Source organism: Melopsittacus undulatus, chromosome 2 (assembly GCF_012275295.1).
Source record: "Melopsittacus undulatus isolate bMelUnd1 chromosome 2, bMelUnd1.mat.Z, whole genome shotgun sequence".
NCBI classification, from domain to species: Eukaryota; Metazoa; Chordata; class Aves; order Psittaciformes; family Psittaculidae; genus Melopsittacus; species Melopsittacus undulatus.
This window is the reverse complement of record NC_047528.1, coordinates 20,935,283-20,962,873: the sequence shown is the minus strand read 5'-3', so window position 1 is coordinate 20,962,873 and position 27,591 is coordinate 20,935,283. Positions and strand designations below refer to the sequence as shown.

Genomic DNA, 27,591 nt, shown 5'->3' with positions numbered 1-27,591 from the left:
TCACTGCCTTGAGGACCTCGAATTCAACCATCTCATGATCACTGCATCCAGGACTTCCCTGGAGAGTCACATTTCCAACGAGCCCTTCTCTGTTGGTAAGCACAAGGTCAAGCAGGGCACCTCTCCTCGTCGGCTCCTTTATTGCTTGCAGAAGGAAGTTGTCTTCCACACAATCGAGAAACCTCCCGGATTGCTTGTGCCAGACCGTACCGTTGCCCCAACAGATGTCAGGGTGGTTGAAATCTCCCCATGAGAACAAGGGCCTATGAGTGTGAGGCTTTTCCTATTTGTCTGTAGAGTTCTTCATCCACAGGTTCCTCTTGATCAGGCGGTCTATAACATATCCCCACAGTAATGTGTCCCATCACTGATTTCCCCTTAACCCTGACCCACAAACTTTCTGTTAACTGATCACCTGTCCCCAGACAGAGTTCCATACTCTCCAGCCTATCCCTAACATAAAGGGCAACTCCCCCTCCCCTCCTACCGGGCCTGTCTTTTCTAAAAAGCCTATAACCTTCCGTTCCAACACTCCAGTCAAAGGAGCCATCCCACCATGTTTTGGTGATGCCTATTATATCATAGCCCCGTAGATGTGCCCACATCTCTAATTCCTCTTGTTTATTCCCCATGCTACGGGCATTTGTATAGAGGCATCTGATCCGAGCTCCAGATGAAGCCGGCTCAGTGGCTGGAGCAGCTAGAATATTACTACATTGCTCAGAGTATTTATTATAGGTGCTGGCAACTGACTGGGTGTGTTGGGATGGAATGATGCTCCCCTCCCCAGCACAACTAGTTTAAAGCATCCTTGACAAGTCTGGCAAGCCTCCCAGCAAAGCCACTCTTCCTTTTCTTTATCAGAGCAGTTCCACCAGACCCCAGTAAGCTTGGCCTACAAATGTGGGCCCCATGTTCAAGACACCCAAACCCTTGACTATGACACCACCCTTTTAACCATTTATTAACCTGTCCAATCCTCCTTGAATCAGTGGAATAGCAGGAGTAATTGGAGGTAAAAACAATCCTTTTTGGGGAAAGGACTGTTTTTAATCCAGATTGTTTCTGTGCCTGAGTTTACAAGGTCTCCACAAATACTTGCCAGAAGGAGTGACAGGACTAGCAGAAGCAGGAGCAAACAGGCTGGTTTGCCAAGTGGTTGGGGCAGGCCATCAGCAGTGGCACAGTCAAAACACCACCTCATTGCATGTGAAGCCTTTGAAAGCCCTGGTCAGCGTGCCTTAGGCTGGGATAAAGTTCTTGCTCATTGTTTAGCTGATGTTTAAATTTCTTTCTTCTAGGTGAGGAGGTAAAAAACCCTCAGAAGGCCATTCCTGTTGGCATTGTGGCATCTCTGCTCATCTGCTTTGTGGCTTATTTTGGTGTGTCAGCTGCCCTGACGCTCATGATGCCTTACTACCAGCTGGATACCAATAGCCCTTTACCCAATGCCTTTAAATATGTGCATTGGGATGGAGCCAATTATGCTGTGGCTGTTGGTTCTTTGTGTGCGCTTTCTACGAGGTGAGACTCTGCTCTTCCTTTGTGCATCTCTCAAGGCAAACATGTATCTCCAGCTCCTTTAAAAAATGGGGCATGTCAGTGTTTTGCCTTCACTGTGTTCCCCTGCATCAAGAGAGCCAAAACCAGGGATGCAATTCAGACGTGTTGACTTCAAAAGGACCAGAATTTCACCCTGTGATAGATTTCAGAGTTACATGTGACCAATATCACTTCAGGAACTCCCACCTTAGCAGCAGACCCAGCAGGTGCATCTCCGGAATATAAATATGATAGAGTAATAACTAAGTCATGGAGGCAGCTCCAGAGTGCAGCCACAGTTTGCCTGCAAGACATCCTGTCCTGCCGAATAGAGAACAGACTTGTGTCAGGTAGTGAAGGGTGTATCTTCTAGAGTGTATGGAGCTCACCATATCCATGTTGTCTGTGGGACTGCTATCTGGATGGGTGGCAGGGCAGGCTGGAGGCAGATATGTCATGTTCTGCACTTTGGAAGCTATTGTTTCAGATAAATTTAGACATATTCACTTAGCTAAGCAATTCATAGAGGCTCACAATTTACAGCTTTTTTGCTACCTGAAAGAGGCTATTTTCATGCCCCACAGCTTGTTTAGGTATACAGATTCTTAGAGCTGCATCTCAGTTGCCAACTATCAGTAATGGGTAGGCAGGGGGAGCCCTTGGAGAAGAAGCTTAAGTGAAAGAAAGCCACCTGTTCCATATTTGTACTGCCATAAACTTGCTTTCATTTGTGTGCCTGTGCTCCCCAGGAAGTGATATAAGTAGATCGTTTCCCCTTTCTTTGTCCTTAGTCTCCTTGGCTCCATGTTTCCAATGCCTCGAATAATTTATGCTATGGCAGAAGATGGACTTCTCTTTAAATTTTTGGCTAAAGTCAACGAGAAAAGAAAAACTCCAATAATTGCAACAGTGACTTCAGGAATCATTGCAGGTAATATCCAAAGACTTGTGCAAATGTGTGGAAAGGACACATAAGCTCTTCACAGAGGCAGATTAAGTCCACCTGACTCTAGCCTGCTTATTAATCGAATGTATTGCACAGTGTGACATCCCAGAGAGTGCCCTGGGTTTCCAGGGCGTGCTCTGGAGAGGCTGGGTGAGCATGAATAGCTGTCCATCTTTCTCAGAGCTTATTGGTGCCATCCCATCTCATGCCAGGAAATGCCATTATCTGCTCCCTGGGTGCTGTGCTGGCTTTAAAAATAATTAACCCCCTGCAACATGGCAGCCAGGGGTGCCCAGCATCCTTGTGGCTGCTGGCCTGACATGGTTGAAGACACTGCACTGCCTGTGGGTAGCAGCTCGGCAGAAGATGCCGGAGCAGCCAGAGACAGGCAGATGGTCCCAGTGGCACTGGTATTTGTTAATCAGTTAGTCCCAGCTGGCAGCCGTTCTGTTTTTCCCTTTCCTCTCCCAGCCCCCAGGAATATGGGAATTAAGCCTCCCAGATGGCAAGGATGAACAGCTTACCCTCTTCTTGCAGCTTCCTTGCAATGCCTGCAAATGCAGGATTAGACATTGGTACAAGAATTTGCCACCTTTGGAGGGGAGTGCTGCTAGACTGCCGTTGTGAACTCTGAGCTTGTATGACTGGTGGTGTCACCTGAATGCCTAACTGTGGTGTCTGTCCTCCACTCACTTGTTTCTCCTTCTGAAGGCCTTTGTACAAAGTTCTGTACAACCAGGGGTTGCCTGCTGAAGGTGTGTAAGCACCTTAAGGTAATCCTTGATGGATGGTAGTTTATACCTCTGTCTGGAAACTCCATAATAGTCATGCTACCTCAAGATTCCCTCCTTGATGCTTGTTCCCATTGCATGTACAAGCCTAGATTTGCCCCAGCTGAGCTGAGACACTGGAGCGAGGTGCTGCCTGGGATAACTGTCACATTAGGGGTGCTGTGGCTGTGCGAGGGGACTCCAGCAATGAATCTGTGGCTTAAACACCTGCTTATTTATTGCTGGTAGTTAAGTGAACATATACATATGAGACAAATAGGCTGGCATTTACTGTAGGAAATGGTTCCTCTGGTTCCAGCTAGTGAGGCTGTGCTGCATCCCTGCAAGGCTCAGGGTATTCATGTGCAAAGTTGTGCCTCTTCTCAGCAAAAGCTCTCCTATCCAAGTGCTGAGCAGCAGTCACATGTGTGTCATGTTGTCATTAATGCTCTTGTGGTGCACATATTCTGCTGTGTTAACTGATTTTTCTTCCCTGTCTCACCTTCCTCTCTTACAGCTGTAATGGCCTTTCTCTTTGACTTGAAAGATCTTGTGGATCTCATGTCCATTGGGACCCTCCTGGCTTACTCCTTGGTGGCAGCCTGTGTATTGGTACTAAGGTATGGATGTAGAAATCACCTCTCTTGGATCACACATACAGAAATCCTCACAGTGATCAGATGCTCTCATAGTTTCCTTAGACCCAGTAAAACCAAGAACATTATAGCTTCAAGCATGTGAAGAACTTGTTTCTTTAAACTTATGGGAGATTGTGCTGTTTGGATCTGCAAGGGGGTCATCTGAATTTGGTTAACGCTAGATCCATGCTGCTCGTGCTGTGGTCAGCCCTGAATGCCCAGAGAGTTATACTGGTGGGTGGGGGTGAGGTATGGGTGATCCTGGATGCCTTCATTGTCACCACTCTTTCCCAATGGTGATACAGCTTTAGGTTGTCTTGCCTTTGGAAGAGGATTCAAGATAAAGTCTAACAGCAACAAAAAAGCTGAGTATGTGTTTGCAGGATCATTACCCTAGTGTATGGCTTTTAGCAGTGCTGAGCTCCCACAGCTTTCCTAGCTGAAAACTGAGTATCTTCATTGCTTGGCACCTCACAGACAACTACTCTTATGTAGTACTCTACTCATGATGACTGTACTTGAAGATCACGTTACTGAAAATGCCTTTATGTGTTCCATGACTCATTCAGAGTCAGGTGGAGGCTTTTTACAAGCTCACAGCAGATGCATTGAACTAAGAACTATCTTGCAGCAGGTGAAGGGCCAACATTGTACTGTAATATGGTTGCTGTGTGCTTGTGCTGTCCTCTCTGCCCCTTGAAAATCCTTGCTGAAAATTCCTTGTTCATCTTACTTTTCCTCTGACTTCCCAGCTCCCTCTTCTCCCTAGGCTAGAAATGGCTTCTTAGTTGGCTTTTGCAAGCTGCTGTACCTATTGTTTAACATTTTCCCCATTTCAGTTTAGCAGAGCTAACAGCCTGTCCTGTAGTGGTCTGGGCAGCTGATTTGACCTCCCTGTTGGCTGCCTAATGAAGTAGCAGCTGAGTTGTTTCCAAAGCTGTAAGGGCCACCACTAATACCCTGCTGTGGCTGGACCCAAGTATTTCACTGCATTTCCCAATTCACGGTGTTTCACTAATACCCTCGTTGCAAACACATTCCCACAGAAGCGATTTTAAAGGTGTCTTTCAAAATGGCCCTTTTCTTTAGTCATGCTTATGCAGGAGATTCACGGAGAAGACCTTCTATAAAAGAGCTGAGGCTGGAAGAGTGGGTTTTTTCTTTATGGTTCCATGTGTTTTTTTTGTCAGGGCCCTGTTGAGTGAGGTGCTGTCCATTCTTTGTTCACCTCTTCCTTCCCTGTGTGGCAGCAGATAAGCTAGCAGAAGACACTGGGATGGAGGATGGGACACCAGGAATGTCACCACAATCAGCAGTTGCTGGGTGTGATAACTTGCTGAGCTGTTAGCTTAGCCACCCCCCTGCCAAAACACAAGAGCTGAGCTGCCACAGATAACACAACAGCCTGGTTACAACTGGCTGTCTGTCCCTCAGCTGCTTCCTTCTCTAGTCCTCACTATTACTTGCTTGTGTTTTGGTTACACAGTCAATAGGGTCTGTGGAAGAGAACACTGTCCAGTTTAAAACACTGACTACAACCAAGCTGTAGGTGATGATAGCAGACCGTATTTGCTTACATCGTGACCACATTATTCTGAGAATTTCTGCCCTGAAACAGAAGGGTGTAGACCTTCTGTGGGCCTGTTCTGGTGTTAGAGTGATTTGGGGCATAGCCATGACTATCTGTAGTACGCTGTGCCAAACCAATATGCTCTTTGTTTCATTTCCCTTTTCCTAGGTATCAACCAGAGCAGCCTAATTTGGCATACCAGATGGCTAGGACAACAGAGGAGACAGATAACAATGAGTCTGTGAGCACCAGTGAGTCTCAGACTGGATTTCTGCCAGAGGAAGAGGAGAAGTGTTCTCTCAAAGCCATATTGTGTCCCCCAAATTCGGACCCTTCCAAATTCTCTGGCTCAGTGGTGAACATCTCAACCTTCATCATTGGTGAGCACTGGGCAGTGCAGCTTGGGGGCAGTGAGCCAGCTGGTAGGTCCTTGGACTCACTGTGGTAGGAAAGCTCACCTCCTTTCCCTGGTTTTGATAAGCTCTTGTAATGGCCAAAATAACTGAATATCTACAGATTAAATTTATGACCTGAAAAGAAATCTGCAGGTGAGGGGGGTGGGTATATAGGGAGAAGGGCATATCTCTTACAGCTAGTCTTTTCATGTGTTGCTGTTTTGTTTGCCGAGCTTTCAGACTCTGCTTTCCTCACTTGTGGTTTTGGTTTTCTTGGCTTTGGGGTTGTTTGTTTGTTGTTGTTTTTCTGTTTCTAAAAAAAAAAGAATCTGTATGCTTTGATGTCTGTTCACAGGTTTCCTTATTGTGGGTAGCTGTATCTTGACTTCTCTTGAGCCAAGTGTTCTGATAAAGGCTATATGGATTATTGCTGCCATCCTTGTTCTTGTTGTCAGCTTTGTTATATGGAAACAGCCTGAAAGCAAAACCAAGCTCTCCTTTAAGGTGAGTGTCCTGGGAGGTGTAGCTAGAGGTGGGAGGTGGTTGGAGTAGGAAGTACATGTTGACCTGTGTCAGAAGAGAGGTCCTGGCCAAGTGGACATATAGAGAATATAGGCATGATGTGCAGTGCTGTCCATAGAGCTGATGGTTTGAGCTCTCCAGCTATTGCATCTGTAACCCCTTGTAGTCTGTGCTCCTTGCAAAAAGGGATGTCTTACCAGAGCCGAGCTAAGCCTCTGAGTGTGATTTTTTCTTGGGATCTAACCTCAAGAGGTTAGAATAGATGCTTTGCTACAACATGCAAGTGTAGAAGAAGTAGCATTGTGGCAAGCCAGCTGTGCCCTGTGGCCAGAAGCAGATTTGGCACAGAAAGATGGACTGAAGGCGTTAGCTGGGAGGTTGGAGGAGGGAATCAGGAGGGGAAGCCTTGGGTCAGATCAGAGGTGACAATAGGGGACTTGAAAAAGAATATAAAACGGTGCTGAAGTCCAGAACAAGCTGGGAGAGCAGAACTTTGTGCAAAGATGTATCCGGAAGGGAAGGGCAGGACAGTGCTTTTGAAAGCAGATGGTTATGGAATATGGAAGAGACAGAGATCAGAAGAAAAAGGGGTGGTTTGAAGGGCCATGTCAGATCATGGATACAGAGGGAAAGAGAAACCAAGAAGAAAGTTTTGTGTGAGTATCAAAGTGGTACATAAAAAGGACATGGAGCTGTTGGAACAAGTCCAGAGGAGGGCCACAGGGATGATCAGGGGCCCGGATGAAGACAGGCTGAGAAAACTGGGGCTGTTCAGCCTGAAGAGAAGGCTGCATGGAGACCTCATAGCAGCCTTCCAGTATCTGAAGGGGGTTTACAGGGATGCTGGGAAGGGACTCTTCATTAGGGACTGCAGTGATAGGACAAGAGGTAATGGGTAAAAACTTAAACAGGGGAGGTTTAGACTGGATATGAGGAAAAAATTCTTTACTGTTAGGGTGGTGAGGTACTGGAATGGGTTGCCCAGGGAGGTTGTGAATGCTCCATCCCTGGCGGTGTTTAAGGCCAGGTTGGATGAAGCCTTGGGTGACATGGTTTAGTGTGAGGTGTCCCTGCCCATGACAGGGGGGTTTGAACTTGATGATCTTGAGGTCCTTTCCAACCCTAACTATTCTATGATTCTATGATTCTACTTGCTAAAAGGCTGTGAGAAAGTGTACTTTCATATCCTGTTTAGTCCCCAAGGAGATTCAGGGGTGTCCATTCTTTGTTTAACACTCTTAAGTATGAGGAACTCATTTTCCTGCCTTTCCAAGCACACCATCCTTTCTATATTAAACACTGGGAAGTTGGGTTTTTTTTTGCCATTATAATCCTGCAAGTCATATTTTGTCATTGATTTCAGGTTATTTCCCCAATTTATTAAGTTAGTTTTAGATTGTAATGCCATACTCCAAACTGCTCTCATTTTGACTGCACTTCAATTACAGTTTTTCAGTTAATTCACTGATTTTAATAATTTAATCCAGCCAGCATTGCCCAGGGTAGTGTTTGCAGCTCCTTTTGTGGTTATGGTCCCAGAAGTGGAAACAGAAATGTCAGGAGCAGAAAATTCAGGAACTGTCATCTAGACTATTTTCTAAACTCGCTCCTAAGAAGATCTCTTTGCCTTGCACTCCAGATATTTTACCCCCTCTCAGGGAGGGGGAAAAAATGAGACCTGTCACTTCTGAATCTGTAGTAACTGTTTCTTATCTCCTTGTGGTGCTTTAGACATTTACAGCCTGACTGTCAAGGGACTTTCCTCTAAGGTCTCTCTGGGAATCCAAGGCTGACTGGTTTATTTCCCAGTTGTTTTTCTGTATTTCTTTTTAATAGGTAATTTGTCTCCCTTCTCCACTCTTCAGAGACCTTACAGGTCTACCAAGAGCTCTGAGATGCCTATTAATGGTTCAGAGATCACTTCAGCAGTCTCTGGATATATAACTCACCCGCTGAGGGAAATCTCACTTGTCCCTCCTGACGTGACAAAGCCTGATTTAGAAAAATACTCTTCCTCTGCTTTCTAATTTGTGTGCCCATCCCCTTTCTCTAATGGTGTGAATAGATACTCACCGTAAATGTTTCCTGCTCTTTTGCTGGGGACTTTTTATGTGATGCTTAAGTCAAGAAAGCTACTACAACACTTCAACCTGTTTCTTCTTGTAAAGCTCCTTTTTCCTTAGGAGTGAAGTTTACTTTTCTTTTAGCTTCACCATGTTCACAAAGCTTTCTATTGTTATAATTTGAGTTTATTGTCTTATTCTTCTTTGATTCTCAGATCACTAAAGCATTCCTAGTATAGCTGCAATATTTGCTGGTTTCCTTCTGCTCTGGGATTATTTGCATTATATTGCTTAATTGCTGTGACACCTGCTGGATGAAGTTCCTCAGACATTCCCCATACCTTCTTCTCCTGGTCTTTAGTGGGTGCCTGTCATGATGAAGTCGTTGGTTTTCCTCTTCTTTCCTTCCCCCCACAAATATTTAGCATTGCTGCTATATTTCCCTGTTGTCTCCTTCCAGACCACAAAACAAGGACATTCTTACAACAGGTGAACAGCGCTGTTCACATCCCTCTCCCACGGCAGACTGATGTCCTCTGGTTTTGTCTAACCTTGCCTTTTCTCATATCTGGCAGATGAAGAGTTGGTAACAGTCATCACTTCCTGTTTACAATGGATCCAGTATTCTTGCCTGCCTATTAATCATCCCTGTGGGTGTAACATATCCCTCTTTTCTTTTTCAGGTACCTCTTTTGCCCCTTCTTCCTGTTGGGAGTATTTTTGTGAATGTTTACCTCATGATGCAGCTAGACCTGGGCACATGGATCCGGTTTGCAGTCTGGATGCTCATAGGTGAGTTAGAGAAAAAATGCTGTGTTCAACATTACTAGATTTTGTTAATCATAAATTCCTTGTAGCATTCTACACTCTCACCATCCTTGGACAAACTTGGTGTCTCAACTGAAGGCATTTAGGCAGCGTGCCTCAAGCTTGTTTTAAATTCAAGTGTCTTGAAGCCTTTGTGAGGATAAAACAACAACCCATGAACCATCTTATGGGTCTTGTTGCCAACAAGAAACCACAGAGTGCTGATGGGATGGATGCTGCAGGTACCTAAATGGAGAAAGAAAGCTCTGGGCACAATGGACTCACTGGAAAGCATGAGGGATTTTTCTAATTGGGCTCCCTTTTGGGGCTGGGATAGATTGTCTTTTAAAGGCTGGTGCCTGTGTTAATGGCTTTTTTTCCCAAAGAAAGATAGTGGCTGTCCACTGGAAGCCAGCCATCAGGTTAGCTGAAGTTACCCCTGGTGCAACATGTATTGTAGTGAGTGTGGTCCTATTACCTTGAAGAGCTAACGGTGCCCTCTCCCCTTGGCTTCCACAGGTTTTATCATCTACTTTACTTATGGAATATGGCACAGCGTGGAAGCCACCTATGCTGCCTCAGCAGATGCGGAGAGAAACACGGATGCTGGCTCAGAGAGCTGTAAATGACTGCATGTTTGGCTATGGGCAACTGGGGAATGGCTGCAGTGAAGGAAGCTTTGCAAGTGGGGGTCCTGAACCAGGTTATGTCTGGTTAATCAGTAATGCAGGAATAAGGAAGCATAATGCAGGACTCCCCAGCCCTGTTGCTGCAGCTTGCAGTCTGCTTAGTAGCCCAGATAAAAGGGATCACAAGGAAAAAGCCACACTTCTGGCATACTCCTGGCAGCACTCTCAGCTAATCTGGGGCTATGCGATTCCCTTCCTCCTTCTTCTGTATTTTATTTTTTTCCCAGTGTGTAGAAAGAAAACTGCTTCTGTGTGCCAGTTAACCTTAAATGCTGCTATGAAACCAGGCCTCACCAAGGTCTTTCTTTCAGTAGCCCCAGGAATTACCTCCCCACAGATACTCTACCTGATTTTGCAGTGCTACTGTCAGGTTTAGAGCAGATCTGTCCTTCACCTAATGTGAGCTGTACCCCACGTGTACGCACAAGAAAAGGTTCTCTCCAAACACCAGCTTTCACCTGGTTAAGAAAGCACCTGCAAGACTTGCATTCTTTAAAGTATCAGCTCTTGTAGTTCTTGTTGTATCTAACTTTTTCTTAACTGCATACTCGTATGCTTTAAGGCACATTGCTGCTGTGAAATGCTGGGAGGGTTTTCAGTCGCTGCTTGTTGGGTGAATGGTCACTTGCCAGCACGCAAGTAGTGCCAACAGGTGTTTCTGCTTTTATGTTCAGCAGAGGGATTGCTAGTATAAAACTATGTAGTGCAAGAACTTTAAAGCAAGAATGGCTTTAAAAGAGTGGGTGTCTCCAAAGACCTGTCCTACCTCTTCGCCTCAGAAATAACCAGTGCTGTGGCTGCAGTGGTGGGGTAGCTAGTAGAAGTGAGCCCAGCTCTGGTAACAAGTGTGACCCTGTTTTCCTCTCCTTGCAGCAGTTTTATGTGCTGGCCGGGTGGCATTAGCAAAGAATTTGGCCATGAGACTTTGATTTGGCATTGGCAGGTGGAGCATGTTTCATTCCTGAGACGGGGAAGCATGGGAGGATCCTCGTTGGCTTGAACTTCCGTGGGGGTGTGCAGGGGCTCCCTGGTCCTGGTAGAGTATGCAGCCCAGAAAACACTGCTAAGCTCTAGGGTCCAACTTGCTGAGAAGAGATTTCCCTTTGTGGCTGGAGATCATCTCCAGAGCCTGGCTGTTGTGAAAGGTGGGAAATGAGACTTCAGACCAGGGTCTGTGTTTGGTTGACAATGCCTTGGTTTTGCTGTAAGAGGAAACATTTCCTTAATTTTCTATATAATGGCTTTCCCAAGCCAGATTCAGTACCAAAAAAAAAAAAAAAAAGGCTTGTTAAAGCACAAGTAAGATGGGCATTGCCCCTGTCATATCACTGATTTAAATTCAAACGAACAGGGGAGGGAGATTTAGCTTGGATATAAGGAAGAAATTCTTTACTGTGAGTGTGATGAGGCACTGGAATAGGCTGCCCAAGAAAGCTGTGGCTGCCCCATCCCTGGCAGTGTTCAAGGCCAGGCTGTGGACAGGGTGTCCCTGCCTGTGGCGGGGCTTGGAACTAGATGATCTTAAGAACCTTTCCAGTCCAAACCAGTCTGTGACTCTGAATTTGCACTTCAGCTTGTACTGAAAAACAAATCATAGAATGGTTTAGGTTGGAAGGGACCTTTGAAGACTGTTCCAGCTTCCCTTCTATGGCCAGGAACATTTTGACTAGATCAGGTTGCTCAAAGCCCCATCCAACCTGACCTCAAACAATTCCAGTGATGCATCATCCCAAATCATCTCTGCTAACCTGAATGGATGCATTCCTAGGTGTCTGTCCTCCACACTACTGCCTCTGAACACTGGACAGTCTTTAAATCTGTTTGTCAGCATGGCTGTTGCTGACAAAGGAGCAGGCTCTTGTCCCTGTTGTTCAGTTGGAGAACTGAAGAACAGATCCCTGCATGACTTAACCAGGGTCTCACTAGGCACCTGGTACAGCAGAAAGGGGAAACAGACCATGTCCCGGGTTACATGGCTGGACCATGGTCTCTCACAGGTTTCCAAGAAACACTTGATACCCTTTCTGCCCACTAAGAAGTTTTAATTTTAGGTTTCTTCTAGTACACTGGGGACCTCTTATTGCCAGGGTTGGAACTGGGGTAAGTGAAGACAATGTGTTCGTTGCCTTCCAGGATGTGTTTTGAGTGCAGTTCCCTCTACAAAATGAAGTCAGGGTCTTGACCATCTGCCAAGCCTTTGCTCCCCCAGCAAATACAAAATCTTACTCAAGCAGGGAGAGAATAATATAGACATGAAAAGCCACTAGGTTGAGGTCTGTTTTGTTTAAATACATGCAAGGTCGATACACTCCATAGCCTCCCAAAAAGCACTGAAGATGTGGGAGGGGAAGAAGACAAAAAGAGGGGAGCAAAGTTTTCTGTTTTACCAAAAATGTAAGGACATTTTTCCCTACCTTGGGTACCAGCTTCTGAGCAATTAAGACATTCAGCAGTGACCATATGGGGGTGAATTCTGACTGGAAGTGTGTCTCCAAAGAAAATGATTTAAGAATATGCAGATTTCTTGCTGTATGTAAACTTTTTTAATTATTAATATTAATATTTTATTATTAATATTAACTTATTTTTGTTATCTGCCTAGGGATCTGGTTTGGTATTTATATTCCATAACTTCATTTCAGCTTTTGTGGCATACAATAGCAGTATGTAGAAGAAGGGGAAGTCCTGATGGGGTCATTTTTCATCAGTTGCCTTTTCTCTGAGAAAATTAAAGGAAAAACCTGTGTCAGCAGATTCTTTATTTAAATATGCTATTACCTGTATTAGACCCAGAGCTAATGGAGGTGAGGATCCTTAGTTCCATCTCCCACTGCTCCTTCTTGGTGTGTTCAGCCCATCAGTTCCCTTGTGGTTGGTGCTGCTGTCTCTCTGGCTCTTTGTTGCTGCTCACCAGATACAAGCATACAGAAGTAGCCTGCAGCCCTGCAGAGTGACAGGGAAGCGTAGGTGTCTCTGACTCTCTTGTCTACCTGCTTCACCTGTGTCCAGCTGTACCTGGGAACATCCTGGCCTCCTCTTCCCATTACTTGACCTGGGAGGTGGACCAGTGAGGATGCGGGGAATTAGAGCTGCATACCCCTGCCCCATCCTCTCCTGGCCACATCCATCCCTTGCTTCTATGTTTCCTAAGCTGAAAGGCAAATTTGACTGCCTCCTTCTAGGACAACATCGCAGATTTTGCTGAATGGATGGGGTTTTATTATTGCATTATTTTTTTACCTCCCTGCTGATGTCTGTATGTTAAGAGATAAAGCCAGGTGTCTCTTGAAGACACAACTGCTGCTATAGCCTTACTGTTGTGGACAATATGCTTTCATTCATTTGAGCTTTTCTTTGTAAATAATGCAGTTATTTTGTTTTATGGGAATGTTTTGTGCAGATGCAGAGCATTTTGCTGTATGAAGGGGTGGGAATAGAGAAGCAATACGTTTGCTTGCCATGAGAATAGATCTGGTTTTGCCAAAACTGAGAGACATAGTAAAAATGGCCTGCCTGATCTTTTGGAGGAGGCTCTGGCCTGAAGGACTGGCCTTGTTTCAGCATATTTAGTTGCTCCCAGTCTGCTCGGTAGAGAGGAGCCCTCCAGGTGAGCTGTTTGGAAGGTCCTGCTGATGGCCAGCTCACGATGGATTGAGGCGGGCAGCACTGAGGCTGCAGCTTCCAGTCAAACAGCAAATCTGGGTATGTAGACAGCCAGCCTTTCTCCATGAAAAACTGCTGCCAAAACAGCTTTTCCCCCACCCCTCCCAAATGAATTGTTTGTGCAAAAATTACTAGCTTTTGCTTATTTGCTTACCGCTTTCTTTGGTCACTAAAAATCATTACTGTCTGAGTTTCAGCTTCAGTTTGCCCTTTTGCCATCCATCAGGGTGAAGTTTTCTTCTGGTCTGTGCAGCAGGTGCCTGTGCTGCATGTCAGGTAGATAGCTGTCAGCAGGAGGGAGTACGGGGCTGCCCTCTGCCCACCAGCCTCATCTGACCATGACAGGGACCGGGGTGTACTGCAGGCAAAGTGCTGCTGTTTGGAGCCATTTGTGCTTGGTTGCAGCAGGGCAAGGGGGCTGCAGGGGACCATGCTGGTGAAAGCACTGCCACATATTGCTGTGTATTGCCAGGTTTTAGAAGAGTAAAGTTTTAACTGGCAGTGCTTACTGTGGACACTCACCCTCACCCTTCGTCTATCCCAGATGAAAACAAACTCCTATTCATAGTGTACAGAGGGTGCCTGTCACTGTGTGCTGCCCCCATTCCTACTATAACTCAAGAGACCAGAAAGCAATATGATAGGATATTATGTTTATATTTGTAAAATATGCTGCTTTGGTGATTGCATTTTATATACTAATGAATTCCAGTGGGAGGCTGCCACCCCCAAAAGCCATGTACACTGAGCATTGCTGTCATCTGCCCGAATGAATAAAGGATGATGTGCAAGTCTGGCAGGCTTGAGGGGCTTGCTTTGGAGAGGAGGAGCTGGAGTGGTGCCAATTTTCAAGTAGCAGGCTCTCCTGCAGTCTCTCCCCTCCACGCAGCTCAACACCCTCCCCTTTCAAAGAAAGCCTCTTGCCTCTGGGAGAAAAGCATCTCTTTAAACCCTTGAACAACCTTATGACATCCACTGGGCCTGAGCTTACAGGCAGGTTCTGTTTCTTCCTCACTAAAAAGTTGCCTTCTTTAAGGCTAAATCTCTGTGTACACAGTGCACCATCAGTTACTCCTCACAGCCACCTCCCTTTTCCACAGGTCCATCAGCCTGATTTGGGATGCCAGCATGCCAGCATCCCAAAATTGAGCTTGTCAGTGCTGCCAGTTGCTCTGCCTGCTGCTGCTCAGCTTGTGGTTCGTCACCCGTTTCCCACTCCAGCAGCAAATCCTCCCCCATAGAGGCCCCAGACTGCCTTACACTGTGTTACAGTTGCAGTGGGGTCCTGTGGGGTCTCTGACACCCACCTGGAAACCAGATGATCCTGGAACGTCTCTGCCAGCAAGAGCCAGACCTCGGTTTCTCTCAGGGTATTTCTCCTGGCTCACGCTCCAAGACATGAGGCTCCTCTGAGGCCAGCAAGAGACACCTCTTCCTCTCCATGCCATGCGGGGCTTTGGCTTTGGCAGAGTGACTCGTGGGCTTGAGACAGAAGTGGGAAGCACAGGGTTGGTTCCCTTGCAGCACAGTTGTGCCTCCCAGCAGTGCTGGGCACAGGGAGCAGGAGGAGCTGCTGGCAGCCCCGAGGCAGTGTGCTGGCAAGCCTAGTGCGAGCTTGGGTTATGTATGTCAGCAAAGGGGTTGTTACTGACTGAAGCCATGGAAGAGTCTGTATATTTTTATTTTTTAATTATTAAGCAGAATGTAAATACCTTTCTGTTGTCTGATGGTCTATTTTCCTAATGATTTCTCAGAATTTCTTATGGGCGTAATAAATAGTTTTAATGCTTGTTCTGCAAACAGGTCTATTTTTCATCTTTTTTTAATCTTTGGGTTGGAGTTTTTGGGTTTGTTTTGGTTTTTACCACGTTCATGTAGCGATTAAAGCCTTAAGTTTTACAATGTGAACCTTGCCCCAGAGCACGGCACGGGTGTGCAGCTACTTTTTATCTTGGCGACACTGTAAATAACTTCTCCCCTGAATGATGCTTTTGGAATTTGGAAGTTCACTTGTAATTCTGTGGTACAGCATTGAAACATATTTCTCAGTATCCAGATAAATGATGCCTATTGTTTGCCCTCCTTTGTAAGCCTGCCTGTTTTCCAGCTAGTTCCCACGTCTTGCTGGCTCTCCCAGTCTCTGCAGGAGGGTGCTTACTCTGGGAGCTGCTCGTGTTAACTGCCCTGACTCAGATTTGCTGAGGCAGGTGGGACAATAAGTGGTGTGGGGGACTTGCTGCAGGCTGGGGTGGATGCTCAGAGCAGAGCAGCTTGTTGCTGCTGACACTGAGGCAAGTCTCTCCCTGTCTTCTGGTACCAGTTCAGGTATTAGGTGGGACTTCCCAAACCTGCAGTTAGCCTAAAATTTATGCAGGTGGTGTGAACTTCATTGGCATTGCAATGGTCAGTTGTCTCAGGAACTTGAGGCTGTGTAATGAATGAAGAGTTCTGCTCTTCTCTATGGGGTTTTCCAGGATAGGATCTGTGGGACAACACTGACACAACCAGGCAGAAGTCTTGTCTGCTCCCTGCCACCACCTCATCCTTTGCATCCTGCTTGTGTGTCCTGCTGTAAATGAGTTGGTGGCCCCAGGAGCCCTGCTTTTCTTCTGCTCTCAGTCTTGGTCCTTCCCATAGCTTCCTCTGTGCCAAGTGAGCAAGGGGCCTGGTGAAAGACTTTCCAGGAGGATGTTACCAGGCACATTCCCAAGGTGGGGTGTGCCTTGGCTCCTCTTTAATCCTTGGGGCAAAGCTTGAGGAACTCTGTGCTCCCAGTGGAAGGGCAGGGCGAGGGTAGGGTGTGTTGAAACAGCAGCAGGCCAGCACAGTAAGAGTACGTGTTTGCTGCCGTGCCTGAGTCATGGGCAGAAATGTTCTCCTTACCACATGCTGAAGCATGACACCTTAATAAAAACACTGCAGACAACAATTCCTGGTCTCCCAGGAGCCCCAGCTGCACAGGAAGCACCCTTAGAAAATGGATCAATGGGATTTTTGATCAATTCTATAGCCTGTTATCCACAGTTGGGTAACAACCAAGCCACCCTGCTGTCAGGGGGCTTATGTGGCTGTCTAGCTTTCAGTCTTTACTGTGCTGAGGTAACCTTCGGTGGGGTTTCACATCTAATCCAGTTTCTGTGTTCACAGACATACAGAAAGCACTCCAGGACACGCTGGTTCATATGCATCAGCCCATATAGGTGCTGGCACATGTATTTATTATCAGGAATATATTACACTTATCTGTACATCATAACTGAAATAATACAAACTCTTCCTGTCGTCATTAGCCACATAGTAAATGGGACCACAAAACTCCTGCTGCATGGGAAACTGTACAGAGGCTCCTCAGCGTGTCCATGGGACACAACCACCATCAGTGCAGAGACATAAAATACCTGATTTTGCACTTGATAGCTTTTCCTTTCCTCCCGCTGCCTATCACCACCACAAGCCTTTGTTGCTGGGCATCACTGTGTCCTGTCCATGCCCTCAGCTATATGAGGTGCCATTTGAATGAGATCAAATGGCACATTCCCACAGGAGAACGGAGCTATCCCGAAGCTCTCCATGCCCCCAGCTCGTGCCAGCTCTCCTGCTATCCCATGGCTGTTACTCACTCCCGGTGCCACTCTGGAGCTGCTCCAGAGCAGCAGCAGGCTGTTTTATTGCAGCCTTCTGCATCAAATAAAGATTAACCAAACAGCATCTTCTAAAGACACAGGGGCAATAAAACCCTTTCTGCTTAGTGCTGGCTGCGTTCCCTCTCCTGCCAAAGGCCATGCTACCCTGCCAAACTGGAAAGCCCCTGCTGTAGCTATGGCATTCGGGAAGTCTCCAGACCTCCAAAACCAAAAGCTTCTCCTTGCCTGCCTTTGAGCAGGGATGGCCAGGAAGCAAGGATAGAGATGTGGCCCACAAACTGCTGGGAATGGCACGGTCACTTTGCATGGTCACAGCTCCCCAGCAAGAGCAGAGGTTCCGGCTTGGCCATGCACTCTGGGGTCTTCATCCCCTGGGAGCGGCTGCCCCACTCCACAGCTACTCTGGCACACAGAGGCAATGCGGGACAGGGCAGAGGGAGAGCAGGAAAAAGGAGTATCTTTTTTGGGGGAAAAAAGTCCATGTTTCTGGGCTTGTACCAGAAGGAACCACCCTTCACATCCCTGTGGGGATGGGTGGCTGCTTCCCTGCTGGTCAGGCAAAACTTCCTGCAGCTTTACTAGTGTTTGGGCAGGCCCTTGAGGCTGTGCCAAGGAAGAATTCAGTGAGAGGCAGGATTGGGAGGCAAAAGTTAGATGGGAAAAGGGTTGGTAATTATACCAAACAAAGGTGGAGCTGGGATTGGTCCCAGTTTTCCCAAAATAAAGGCCTCACTCCCAATTCACTGCTGGAAGCATCTCTTGCATATGAATTTAAACCAACAAAGGAAAGCACCAGAAATAGAGGGAAAGAATGAATTGGCCAATATTTTAGTGTGTTTAGTATGGGAAAGTTTAGATTAGCATAATGGTAACCACTCTGGTTGTATCATCTCACCCAAGTGCACCAAAAGCAGTGTGGCCAGCAGGTTGAGGGAGATGATTCTACCTCTCTACTCCACTTTACTCCACCTGGAGTGCTGGAGTCCTCAGCACAGGAAAGATACGGACCTGTTGGAGAGGGTCCAGAGGAGGGCCACAAAAATGGTCAAAGGGCTGGAACACCTTTTGTATGAGGAAAGCCTGAGAGTGTTTGGGTTGTTCAGCCTGGAGAAGACTCCAGGGAGACCTTATTGTGGCCTTTCAGTACTTAAAGGGGACTTGAAAGAGATTTTGCCAGGGCCTGACATGACAGGACAAGGTGCAGTGGTTTTATATTTAAAGAGTATACATTTAGATTAGACGTTAGGAAGAAGTTCTTCCCTGTGAGGGTGCTGAGGCACTGGCACAGGTTGCCCAGAGAAACTGTGGCTGCCCCATCCCTGCAGTGTCCAAGGCCAGGTTGGATTGGGCTTGGAGCAACTTGGTCTAGTGGAAGGTGTCCCTGCCCATGGCAACGGGGTTGGAACTGGATGAGCTTTAATGGCCCTCCTAACCCACATCATCCTATGAACTTATCATCTCATTGTATCAGAATTGTATTGGCAGGATGAAACATGGCAATGCAGTATTGCAGATATCTGTGCATTTAGCAAGTATAAAAGTGATTAAAATTGTACTTGGCAAGAAGGGGCTTTGTGTGCATGTGTGTGCTAGGTATCTATCTTACTTTCAGGTTGTACTTGCTGGACACACTAAAATCTAGTAATGCATTTCAACCGTATTAGTGTGGCATGAGCTATTCTAACAAGATGCTCAGTTTACTCAGTATCACAGTATCATGCAAAAGCTGCTACAAAATATAAATTTCTCTAAAAAGGAGAAAAAAAACCCCTTTTTTTTCTTTTTAACACTGTGGAACAGTCCACAGACACACTGACAGTGATTGAAGCTGTATCTAAGCTGCAGTCTGTGAATCCTGAGCACTCCCCAGGAATGCTGAAGCACAGCTCCTACACCAGCGTTATGGCAGTGCTGTGCAATGCCACCCTGTGAGCACTCCCTCACCACAGGGATTTGCTGCAGGGACCACCTCCCACTTGCTTTGGCCCTGGTGCTGGGAGCAGGAATGCATGCAGGCTCTTGGGCCCCAGGCTGGATAGAAAAGCATCCCACAGGTCCCTTTTGTTTTAATAGCTATGCTCAGGGATGTTTTTTGCTTGCTAGCAGTGCCTGTGGGGCCTGTAGCCTGTCCCACCCCAGCCTCTCGTTGGCCTTGCCACCCCATTGTGTGAGGATCACCACAAGCATGGGTGGATTTCTTTGCTTCTAGGTAGGAAGTTAAAGGTAGAAGTTAAAGGTAGTTTAGCCACTCTTTGCCATGAATGTTCAAGGTGCTCTGTGAGTTTGGGTAAGCTTTAGCAATCTGAAACAACACATATGTGTGGAAGGAAAGTAATTCTGACCTCGCCTGCGCCCAGGTATTCCGCTGTGCTGTGTTTGGTGTTTCAGCTGAGAGGAGGTTAGAGCCCTAGCAAGTGCCCATTATCTCATCCCCATACTGGAAACCTCTTGTCCAGCAAAGGTTAAGGATGAACGACCTATTTTCTCCTTCTTGCTTACAGGACTTGAAATAAATCAAAATGGACAGGAACCTACAGCCAGAGGTTTTGATTGTATCCAAACCAGGACAAGGTAAACCAAGATAAGATCTAACTAGGATTTAAAGACACTAAAATTGAAACACGTTAACCAGTAACCTCTATCAAATTTGCTAAAAGCCTCATGTTTCTCACCTCTAGCCTATCTCCACTAACAATATCAATGCTAAGATTTAAAAAGTGGCGAATGGTATGTGTATCTTATCTGGTGTTCAATGTAAAGGTGATGGTTTCGAAGGCAGTACTGTCTCAGAATGTCAGAGTCGCTGGTGTTCACGTTACATAGAGTACCACTTGGTGGTTGTTTGGAAGGCGCTTCTACTTCTGTGTCACTTTCTTCTAGGTTGGGTATAAATATTCCTGGGAGGCTGAACAGAAATGCATTTCGTTTAGATGCAAGTCTTAGGCACGAGTTAGAAAACTGCTGACTAATGAAAATATATCAGCACTTGGTAGTATCCAATAATATAAAAAATGCAATTCAGAACATCTGCAACTACATATATATGTGTGTGCGTCTATATATAGGTATAAAGGTACAGTACATACATGTATATAAACACAGACACATATACAGAAATATTCACAACTCAAACTGTATTTGTAACTAACCTGAAATACTGCAGCAAAAGTTTGTTCTGATGAACCATTAATAAAGTATTTTCCAACTCCTGGCTCTAACCATAGTTAAAACATTAACACCTCAAACTAAACGTTTTGCTATCCTAACTTTCTGCTGTCCTAGCTTTTTGCTATCTTGCTACCCTAATCAACACATCAGAACCAAGAGCTCCTATATCGGGACTATAAGAGTACCCTGCCTAGTGTAAAGCTATGCAGCTACTGAGCATGTTTGCAGCCATGAGCCCTGGGCACCCGCTGATGGTGATAGTTCCTTGGATGGTAACATTTAGCAGATCAGAAATGCACAAAAGGCAGGGAACCTCCGGCGCTGAGGGCTCAGTCATCGCCGCAAGGTTCTGACTTTTGCTGGAGACGAGTTCCCTGATGAGCACTGATAAAAAGAAGTAGGTGATGAGGGGGGGAGTTTCACGGGGCTCAGGGCATCTCCCTCTTGAAGCTTCCAGAGGAGCTCTTCATTAGTCCTGCTCAGCTTCTTCTTCTCCTCCACTTCTTTCTCAACGTACTCTTGAAGATTAGCATTCTCCTCTGACAATTGCCTGGAAAGTGAAGCAGGACAGCATGTAAGGCACACCACTGTGAAGATGGTGGCATTGATGCAGCCAGCACTACACGAGAGGCAAGGTCTTGAGCACCTCCTTCCATCCCATCCCATCCTGTCCCGTCCCGTCCCATCCCATCCCATCTCATCCCATCCATCATCTGCCCCTAGGTCTGCCACTGAGCTACCCAAGTTAGACAGAGTTGCCCCATGTCTTTTCATTGCTGGGTGAGAAAGGCATCTCCACATGTGACAGCTGCCCCCCAGTGTCTGACTCTGCCTCCAGGGGTGCCTGTGTCTTTGCTTTACACCTCTTTGAGGCATCTCAGCTGACAAAGTATATATGGGGTGAGTCCCAGCCTTCCTCCATGGCCTCATGTAATTGTCAGCATCATGCAAAGGTGCCAAGGGTTTGTGTATTGACCACATACTCCAGATACTTTAGAAATGGCCATTTTCTCATACAAACAACAAAATAAAAATTGGAAATTCTTAAAAAATTAGCTTATTTGTTTCATTAATTATATACTTGAAATTAGCAAAAATGGAAGAACAGGATTCTCCACTCATGGACAGAGGGGGTGGAGAGAGTAACTAGAAATTTAGATAAGGCACTCATGTATGCATCCTCCCTCAGCTCTGGCCTTCCCTGGGAGAGCATGAGTTTGTGAGTAGGGTGGGAGCTGAAGAGAATCCCATCTGCTCCCATAATGGGCAACCAGGACTGCAGAACACACCAGCTCCATGCCAGTCCCATGTTCACACCCAGCTTTGGCCTCCGTCAGCTGGAGAGACTTCAGAGCTGGCCTCAGGTACTTAGCCTGGGGATGTAGGTAAGCACAGTGGTTTCAGAGGTCCTCTTCCCATCAATATTTGCTTGTGGCTGAGTTCGTTTTACTCCCCCAGGAGCTGCCATGCAATGAAGCTGACTGGGGCATTATCTCCCTTTGTTCAGCGCACAGAGGAAGCAGGTGCCCAGCATGGGGTTCTGGCCTCTTTTTGCACAAACTGTTCACTGGCACAGCAGTTTCTATCCGGCAATGTGTCCATAAAGCTCCATGCAGCCAAACCCACACCTGATGGACCCGAGAGCCCTGGGTCAGCAGGTACTTGTGCTCTGTGCACATGCAACCCCTTGGTCTGGGCTTCTGCTCCTGCACCGAGAAGACCACAGTCTTCAGAGATCAACCCAGCATGGCCTGCCCCAGCCTGCAGATAGAGAGCAAAGAAGCAGCACAAAGTGCAGGTGGGCTCCTTAAATACTGCTTTGCCCCAGCTTCAGTGCCTGGTTACAGACACCTTTACCCTGTGGCATTTCACAACCCAGACAGCCTGCTGATGCTTGTAATGCTGCCCATTTTTTTCCAGAGCAGCATAGCAGCTAGAGCAGTCCCCAGAGGGGGATGGTCCGGGGGTTTAGGCCTTCTTCTATCTGATCAAAGATGAAAATCCAAAATCTCAACTCTGTGGCACTCTCACCCTTGTTTCTCCACCCTTCCACCAAAGCTGTGCCGTGAGCAAGACAGCATCTGTGGAGTGGCAGAGCAAGAGCAAAGAGGTGAGACAGCATTTGCATCCCTGACTCTTTTAACCAGCTGCTACTGCACACAAAAGGAAAGGACTCTGCATTCTCCATGCTCCCCATTTTAGATGATGTCCTGATGCAGGATGCAGCTCAGCTTCAAAGCCTTCCCTCCCCTCTGTCAACAGTTGTGAGGCTATGGGTTCTTTACCAGCTCCTTCCTCCTTGATCCCAATGATCCCTCTAATCCTGACTGCCCAGGACATGAGGTGTTGTCCCCAGAATGCCCTAACCCTGGGGAGCTGGGGCGTGGAGGTGTCCTATGGGCACCACAGCCTCAGTGAGTCTGCTCTCATCTAACTGCGTGACTGGTTTTAAAAGAAATGGGGCAGGGCAGGCAGAGTGTGGGACCTAATCCAAGTGTGTTCTGGGCATGTGCTGGCAATATCATCATCCCAGAGGATGCGTGTGGCAGCACCTTCCTTCTGCAGCCTACTACACTTGGGCAGGAGCCAGATCCTGATGTGATCCGCCTGGGGCAGCTCTGGGCATGTATCTAACATGATTTACAGGCAGCTTAGGATGTTACAGGAATAAAATGGGGAGGCACCTAACCTCGCCCCCAGCAGCTGGGTGTGGATTTTGGATGCACACCTGGAATTCTGCCCAACTCCTTCTCTGGGTATAGCCTGAAGCCCATAGCAGATGACATGGACTGCCAGTCCACTCTCATGGCATCAGCAGTCTCTGGGCAGGGGGTGGTGGTGGTGGTGCATTTCTGCCTTTGTTTAAAAAAGATTTATAAAGAATTTCTGCTCTTTTAGCCTTGGTTCCTACAGAAATGGAGCTGAGGTGAGCACAAATAGTCTGTTCCTTTCCCACCCCCTGCTGGTTTTGAATGAAGCACTGGCTGGTAGAATCCAGGGATTAAAGGATGTAAGTTGGCAGCAGTTTTCAGAAAGCTGCTTGCCCAGCAGAAGAGGAAAATCCTACTCACAGTCCCTTTGGGAACCAGCTGTGGCATGAGCTCATGGTCTAACAGGCACAACAAAGTCCACATGGGAGCTCACCCTGAAGAAATAATTCCTTAGGAAACACATGGAATTACTTTTTCTTTTGTTGTGTCTAACAACACTGTCAATAAATTATACACAAAGCCCCACTACATCATTTTCCAGCCAGCTTTCACGGAATCATAGAATCTTAGAATCATGGAATGGCTTAGACTAGAAGGGACCTTAAAGTTCATCCCTGCCATGGGCAGGAAAAACTTCCACTAGACCATGTTGCTCAAAGCCCCATCCAACCTGGTTTTGAACACTGCTGGGGATGGGCACCCATCATTGGCACAGGGATGGGATGCCAAAGTCTTCCCACTCTCTTACTGAAGAATGTTTTGCTAATGTCTAGTCTAAATCTCCCCTCTTTCAGCTTAAAGCCATTCCCCTTGTCCCTATCACTACAGTCACTGAGAAAATAAAAGCACAAGCCTTCTCTGCCTTTGTGCCACTCTTAGTGTGTGACTGGCTGGTAAAGCTCACATGGGAATTGGGAACAGGCTTGTCATGCCAGCACAGACCTCAGAGCACAGTGAAGGGCTCAAGTCCTTCTTCAGCTAATGGCACTGCTTGGACAAAAGGCCATAGCAACCCACAGTCCGTCAGCCTGTATTAGCTTTCTTTACAGTGAAGGGCTTCATACTGCTTGCTAGAGGTTTGGTAGGATGCATGGTATCAGTGTCCTCTGTAGTGTCTCACACAGTAGACTTTGCAGCACCAATGAATACTGCAGTTTGCTGGCAGAGGCAGGCTGCAAGTTATTCCCATGATCTGCAGCTGAGTAGGGAGACATCTGAGCAGGAAAGAGCCATGCAGCCAAATGCCAGTGAGCACATCATGCTGCATGTGGGCACGTCCCCCAGGGAGACCTGCTCTGGCACACAGATGGAGGAAGCTTGTCACGCTGCTCATTTTAGCCTTGTGCACATTGCACTGAGAATTTACACTGTGTGACCTGACGCGATGTGAGTGGACACAGGCAGAGCCAGCTTCACGCCACCCACAGACACAGCCAGCTTGCATAGCCAGCAGTGCCAGCATCTTCCAGCAAAGCCTCTGCCTCCAGCTCAGCCAACCTGAGTCTGCTGCTGCTGCACCATGGGGAGCAGATGCAGCATTACTGCTTACATACAGATGTCCATTCCGCACCTCTTCATCATTCAGTGTAAAAGAAACGTATTCTCACTGTGTAAGTTTGTATCCTGAGACACATGTTCCAATTTTAGACTGAACCCATTTAGGGAAACCTTTATCCTCAGCACTGCAGGCTTCTGATTAGACATGTTCTTCTCCTAGCCTCCCCAAAATCTAAGCAGCTATAACAAATCACAGCCATAAAACCACAGAGGTCTGCAGGGGCACAGCAACATGATAGTGATGCTGGGGAAGTGCTTGAGTTGCGTGCTTGACTCACTTTAAAGCCTCTCCCAAAAAGCCCAGAGGTCAGTGGGTGTCTGGGTTATGCCGACAGAGACCAGACACCGTCCTGGTCATCTTCATCTCTAGAGCACTGGAAAATACCATTCCTCAAACATCCCAGCCCAAAGGACAAAAAAAAATCTGGTTGATCTGGGGGAAGAATCTGAGATGTTGGGAAATCAGATGAATTATTCAAGTGCCTGGGGAAGTCCCTGCAGGGACTCTGTGGAGCTCCTGTGTTCAAAGCTGGTGCATGATCTATAGACAAGGTACTTCTCCCTTCCTTTGTACCTGCCCTTAGCTATGATTGGAAATCAATCAGGGGTGCTTCCCTCAAACCCCCTCACTCCTCTGGGCCCCCACTTCTGTCCGTGCTGCAGACACTGGCTTTGCTCTGGCTCCCATCCCTCCTCCCACTGCTGCTGGGCTGCCTCAGCCACACAGGCACCCAAACTGCAGATCAGCAGAAATTGCTCTAATCCGCACTGTTCCATAGCGAGGGCAGCTCCCTGAGCTCTTCGTGCTGCACTACAGGCAGTGCCGGTAGAACAGAAACGAGCAGTCAGGGTGGCTGCTGCTGCCAGGAAAATGCATGTTTTGCTTTTTGCTTTAAAGCCCTGGCTAGCGCTGTCCCTGTCGCTGGTCCCCAGAGCTGTACCCAAACTGTTACCTTGGAAAATCACTGTCCTCGGAACTCACTTCCCTGGCTGACCTCAAGAATTTCTCTGCAGAGATGTTCTTCAAAACCAATATCTACATAGTCAGGGGCAAGAAGCAAAGCACTGCAGCCAGGCGCTGGCCATGGAGGCTGCTATTCACCCAGGCAGAGACAGCCCGCTGCAATGCAGAGATGCCAAGCACTGACCCAGACACCCTGGCTGCTATCACAGGCGTGGAGAGAGACTGCCACTTCTAGAGCACAACTCACTTAGCCCAAATAATCAAACTGGTCTGGGGAACCAGACATTTAAATCCCTGTTTTCCCTCCCCAAGCACAGCAAGGCTGCAGACACCCACCCAGACAGTGACATGTGTGTTACAGGTATTTAAATCAGGTGAGAGGAAACATAATCCTCACCGAATCTGAATGTTACTTCAAGCAGTGCTGCCTTTTTAAAATATCCGTGTGCAAGAGACAGTTTTTAAAGGCTGAATCATTAATAAGGGAGACACTAGAATGAAAAAAAAAAACCTTAAAATTTAATCAGAGATGAGATGCTGAGGCTTTAAAATGTCAGCTAAAAATTGCATTTGAGGCAAACAGCATTATTTCTGGCAACAATGACAGCTACACAGCTTGTGTGCTAGGACAAGTTCTGATCCAGCATCTCCTCCTCGTTCCTCTTCCTCCTGGCTCTTACTGTTGTCTCTTGCCTTAGCAGACTAAAATCTGTCCAGGACAGTGACTGTCCTACCCTTTTCTTTGTATACCACCTAACACAAGGAGCCTTGTCACCTTTGTCAAGTTGTGAGAAGGGTGCAAACAGTGCAGATGAAAAAACCCACCAAAGGATAACTTGGCCTGGGTGACAGTGACATCATTAGGATGTCTTCTGAAACTGTCCCATTTCCCAACCTCATTACCCACTGACTAACAGGTCTCAGGGCACCGATGCTGAGATTAGAAGCCACTGGCAACTTTTGTCTCAGCATAATAATCATAGGAATACACAGACAGATACGTGGCCTTCCTTACATTGAAGTAAGCAAACCCCAATATGAAAGAGACTTGATAAAACAAGCAGAACAGGACACCAATGCACTTTCAGGAAGAAATAAATTTTTTCCCTTAGGAAGTAAGTGCCAGCCTTGGGCAGCTAAGATCTGGAGTCTCATTCCAAGCCCAGGCAGATTGCAAATATCAGCACAAACCTTGTTATGACAGTATTTTGCTCAATCCTGGCTCTGAGCTCTTCATTCTGTTGTTGCAGCATGGTGATTCTTTCTTCCAGTTTTAGGTTTTTTTCTGCCTGCAATGAAGGGAGGTTTGTTCAGTCTGCAGAAAGCCCAGCACCTGATCTGAGAGAATCTGTTCTTATCATTATTTGTCCCTAAAGCAAATTCTAAATTTGAGAATAGATGGAGGTGGTCATCTTAACTGCAGCTGAGACTGACAGGTCTGAGTCATACCACATCACACTGGAGAAGTGGGGTCATTGGCAGAGCATTGAGCAGGGGCAGAGCTGAACTACCTCTTACTGCTAACTGAGGAAGAGGAAGGTCTTAGTCTTGTCCAGCACAAATAAAACCTTTTCCTCAGTGGTTCCCCCAGAGTTTTTATCCCTCGGGAGCCAGTGTTACCAGCTGTTCTTCTTGGACAGGAAGCTGGTGGCACTTGGGGATCATAGGATTGGAAATGGCACTGTGTTGCAAGTGGTCACCTACTAATGAAGGAGGAGTGCACAGTGGTATGATGTGCATCATCCAGCTCAGGTAATCTCATCAGACATAAATGTCTGGCATCCAGCCTCCAGGATTATGATTCCCTAGTTCTGGGGAGGAAAGAGTTACCTACCGGTGCAGATTACATCCAGCAGCAACCTTAGACTGCTGCTGCACTCACATAAGGTGGGCTGCCCTTTGAAGACGCTTCTCTCCACTGCTGACAGTGTCGACTTTAATG

At 46.9% G+C, this 27,591-nt stretch overlaps 2 protein-coding genes across 3 annotated transcripts in view; one reads left to right on the top strand and one right to left on the bottom strand.

The window, feature by feature from the left end:
- SLC7A1 (solute carrier family 7 member 1) overlaps positions 1-20,515 on the top strand; it is a 47,708-nt gene extending 27,193 nt beyond the window's left edge. Inside the window, exons 6-13 of one of the 2 annotated variants that reach the window (XM_034060036.1) lie at positions 1,302-1,524; positions 2,334-2,473; positions 3,776-3,878; positions 5,635-5,846; positions 6,217-6,365; positions 9,130-9,238; positions 9,773-9,874; positions 19,751-20,515. In XM_034060036.1, the coding sequence (XP_033915927.1) occupies positions 1,302-1,524; positions 2,334-2,473; positions 3,776-3,878; positions 5,635-5,846; positions 6,217-6,365; positions 9,130-9,238; positions 9,773-9,874; positions 19,751-19,752 (1,040 nt within the window). In that variant the 3' untranslated portion in view covers positions 19,753-20,515. Of the gene's footprint in view, positions 1-1,301; positions 1,525-2,333; positions 2,474-3,775; positions 3,879-5,634; positions 5,847-6,216; positions 6,366-9,129; positions 9,239-9,772; positions 14,928-19,750 lie in introns of those variants that run through there. The other variant, XM_034060035.1, reaches the window with a different exon arrangement.
- Positions 16,783-27,591, bottom strand: part of MTUS2 (microtubule associated scaffold protein 2) — a 184,963-nt gene continuing 174,154 nt past the window's right edge. The window contains exons 13-14 of the mRNA XM_005149779.3: positions 26,841-26,938; positions 16,783-20,967 (exon numbers count right to left, since the gene is read on the bottom strand). Coding sequence (XP_005149836.2) covers positions 20,751-20,967; positions 26,841-26,938 — 315 coding nt within the window. The 3' untranslated portion in view covers positions 16,783-20,750. The remainder of the gene's footprint in view (positions 20,968-26,840; positions 26,939-27,591) is intronic.